We start from the raw sequence: 3,829 nt of genomic DNA, 5'->3' as shown, positions 1-3,829 counted from the left end.
ATTGAAGAGGTGGCGGAAGAACAGGTGTTGGGAACGGAGTTAGTTCAAGGCAATAGACAAGGTGGGGAATTGGCGTCTGATAAGTTGGTAAGGGTTGAAGATATTACTGGGTTGGGACCTCTGCGAGAAGTGAATTTTGGGGAGGGGGGGTGGGGGGCCTGTGACGTGGGATGTTCCTGCTGCTCCGAATTCCCCATTGGCTCACAAGGATTTGGCTGATGGGTCATTTTTGGTTAGGATCTATGCTTCAGATGGTGAAGAGGAATTGGAGGTGGGTCATCTTCAAAAAGACACAGATTGCTTGTCTGATAATGAAGGCCTAAGAAGTCATTCAGGCAAGGAGGGGAAGGGTTAACGACGAAGCTCCAAAAGGGCTAAGAGCAAGCCTTCCCCGTATGAACCTATGATTAAGCCCATATTATTTTGGAACCTTAGGGGTCTGGGAACCTCAAAGAGAAGGTTAGTAAAGTTAGTTCATTTGTATAAACCGAAGATAATTGCATTGGCGGAACCTTTTTTGAATGTTAGTCACTTGAGTCGGTTACAGGCTAAGCTTCATATGGAGAACAGTGTCTCTAATGAGGATAGTGGAGGCAAGATTTGGTTACTATGGGCAGCTGGAGTCAAGGTTAAAGTGTTGAACTATTTTGCCCAATCCTTGACGGTCAGTCTAGATGAAAACAATTGTCAGTTTATTATCTCCTTTATTTATGCTACGTGCCGACAACTAGAAAGAAGAGATTTATGGGATAACCTTCATAGTATTAACCCAGGAAATGTTCGGTGGATGGTTCTTGGGGATTTCAATATAATTCGAGTTGATGGAGAACGTAGAGGTGGAAGGCCAAGATCAGCTGTGGCTATGGCAAAGTTTAATTCTCTGATTGAGGACTCTGGATTGGTGGAGATGAATTATGAAGGTAATATGTTTTCTTGGTGTAATGGCATAGGGTCTTTCAAGAAGCTAGGTTTGCTTGGATAGAGTGATTATCAATTCATCCTTTTTACTTCATTGCTTAGAAGCTTCCATGAAATATTTATTGCTAGCATCCTTAGACCACTCCCCTATGGTTGTGTGGATGGAGCAGGATAATACCAAATATGGCTTCCCAACCTTCAAATACCAGCGGATGTGGGAAACCCACTCGGACTTCTGGAAGTGTGTTATGGACTCATGGGGCTCACAGAAGGGAGGTGTAGGCATGCTTGGCCTAACGGGGAAATTAAAGGTGTTGAAACAAAGATTTAAAGAATGAAATAAAAAAGTCTTTGGGATTACAACTGAAAATATCAAAAGGCTTGAGGAGCGAGTGATGGGCTCGAAAGAACAACTGCAAAATGACTTTACTGAGGAGTCGGAACTAGATCTCTTAGTAACAAAAGTGGAATTGGATACCTAGATGAACAGGGAGGATATTCGGCTTTGTCAACAAGCGAAACAACAATGGCTCCAGTCTGGTGAGGCTAATGCTTCTTTCTTTAAGGCCCTACTTTCCAAGCAATATAGAGTAGTGAGGGAGATGAAACTGAATGATGGGCGGTGCTTGAAGAGTCCAAAGGAGGTGCACAATGGGGCGGTAGACTATTTTTCAGAATTTACAATGTCCAAGTTTTCTAACTCATTGCCGGATCTTTCTAGTTTCTCTTTGCAGGCCATCAATGACGCTGATAACCAAAAACTCAGTGAGCTCCCTTCGATCCAAGAAATTAAAAAAGCAATTTTCTCCATTCCCTCGGATAGTAGCCTGGGTCTTGATGGCTTTGGAGGTAGTTTTTATAAATGTTGTTGGGATATTATCTCAGCAGATGTAGTGGCAGCAGTTCATGATTTTTTCCGAGGGTCTCCCCTACCAAGAGTGTTTTCGGCTACTTCTCTTATGCTTATTCCAAAGATTGACAATCCCAAGAGCTTCAATAAATTCTGCCCGATAAGTTTGTGCTCGGTATTCTACAAAATTTGTAGCAAAATTTTGGTACACCGAATTTCGCCATTGCTGCCTAGGTTGATCTCACAGGAACAAGGAAGCTTCATTCCGGGGCCGGAGCATTTTTGATAATATTAGCCTAACACAGGAGTTGGCACATAATTTACACAAGCCTCTCCAGGGAGGTAACATCATTCTTAAAATAGATATGGCCAAGGCCTATGATAGTATTAAATATGAATTCTTAATTCATGTCTTAAAGGCTTGTGGGTTTTCAAATATGGTCTGCCATTTGATTAGAAACTGTATCTCCTCTTCTTGGTTCTCAGTTATTATGAATGGGGTTTCTAAGGGCTTCTTTAAGGCAGGACAGGATTTGAGACAGGGAGACCCGCTTTCTTCGTATCTTTTTATAGTTGTGGAAGAAATATTGTCTAGATTGTTGAAGTGGAATATCGACCAAGGTAATATTAGCCCGTTTTATCACTCTCATGGCACTCCCTTAATTTCGCACTTTTTATATGCAGATGACATTGTCATTTTTGCAAATGGAAGTAAGGCAACTCTGAAGTGCATCTCGGAAACATTAGAAACATACAAGAGATGGTCTGGTCAATCTGTTAGTAAAGAGAAGTCGTCAATCTTGTTCTCAAAGCAATTCACTCCTGCAAGATGCAGAATATGTGATACCATGTTTTTATTGAATGAGTATTAATTTAATTAAAATATTAGTTCTTCTATTTTAAATTATCGAATTTTATTTTGGATTTATTTAGTTGTGAAATTTATTTTGTAGAGTTTTCTTAATATTAATTATTGTTTTGAGTTTAAATTGTTGTTTAATTTATTTTAATTTGTTTTCAGATTTAAAATTATGTTGTTAGTTTTTACTAGTTATCTATTATATTTTAGCTAGATGTTGTATTTAAATTATTCTTTGTTTTATAGCTTTTAAAGTTGTTTTCGTTGGATCAGTTTCTGGACTCCAGAAGTGAAGACTGTACCTCATTTCTTTTCCCCATCTTTCCTTTTTCTCTTTTTCTTTTTCTCATTTCTCTTCTTTCCTCTTTTTCTTTCCTTTTTCTCCCACTTTTTCCCTGGTTCCCTTTCTCTCCCGCTCAAAGCTCTTCCTTTCTCTTTATCGTCGTTTTCGTCGTCCGCCTAGAACCGCTGTTCACCAACGCTGTGACCTGCACCGTCCACCTAGTTTTCTTCCCCTCCGATCGGTGATCATCCCCACCAAATTTTACCTCCATCCAAGCCACTGTTAACCACCACGATCTCCTTCAAGCAGCGTCTTTTCTCTCTAATGCCACCGTCGTTCCACATCCGGCCACCATCTCTTCACAGCTTTATCAATGACCTTTTTCCATCCTAAACCACTCATTTCCTGCTCCGATCCATCGCTGGAGTAGCCCCCACGACCTCACTTTCCGTTTTGACCTTTTTGGCCTTCAACTGCCATTTTCTCTGCCACCCACGGCCAATCCTCACTTCCACTAGCTTCATAAACACCTTTAAGTCATTCCCTATCTATCACAAGCCTTTGTTCGTCCCCATTCAAAAGTGGGTATTTTACAACCCACGACCACAGTGTTTTTACACTGTTACATTGTTTTTTCTTCGCCTTTTTCGGCTCGTTGATCCTTTAAAAATTAATATATAGTACTGTAAGTATTTTTCAAACTTCATTTTAGATTTAAATATATTATTATTTTTACAATAAAGTTGTGACTGGTTGGTTATTTCGGATTGAGTCCAAGGAGTTAGGGGTCAGATGGATTTGAGGAATGAGTTATTTGTGTGTTGTTGATGTTGAGATTTGTTGTATAAATTGTATCTTGAGGTGTGCATTGCATGGAGCATGCATATTCTTGTTTAAAAAGGAAAAATTAGATTTTTCG

General features: G+C 39.9%; 1 protein-coding gene across 1 annotated transcript; it reads left to right on the top strand.

Moving 5' to 3' along the window:
* Nucleotides 1-403: 403 nt before the first annotated feature.
* LOC122276573 lies at nucleotides 404-1,229 on the top strand. Its single transcript, XM_043086400.1, has 2 exons — nucleotides 404-920; nucleotides 1,089-1,229. Exons 1-2 carry the CDS (start codon nucleotides 404-406, stop codon nucleotides 1,091-1,093), a joined length of 522 nt encoding a protein of 173 aa, XP_042942334.1. The 3' UTR covers nucleotides 1,094-1,229.
* The last annotated feature ends 2,600 nt before the right edge of the window (nucleotides 1,230-3,829 follow it).

The sequence above is a fragment of the Carya illinoinensis genome, chromosome 1 (genome assembly GCF_018687715.1).
Source record: "Carya illinoinensis cultivar Pawnee chromosome 1, C.illinoinensisPawnee_v1, whole genome shotgun sequence".
NCBI classification, from domain to species: Eukaryota; Viridiplantae; Streptophyta; class Magnoliopsida; order Fagales; family Juglandaceae; genus Carya; species Carya illinoinensis.
The sequence above is the reverse complement of the archived record's forward strand: the minus strand, read 5'-3'. Positions and strand labels throughout refer to the sequence as shown.

Excerpts from the sequence above, each read along its gene's own strand:
- LOC122276573 (XM_043086400.1), top strand. The coding sequence starts at position 404 with ATGATTAAGCCCATATTATTTTGGAACCTTAGGGGTCTGGGAACCTCA.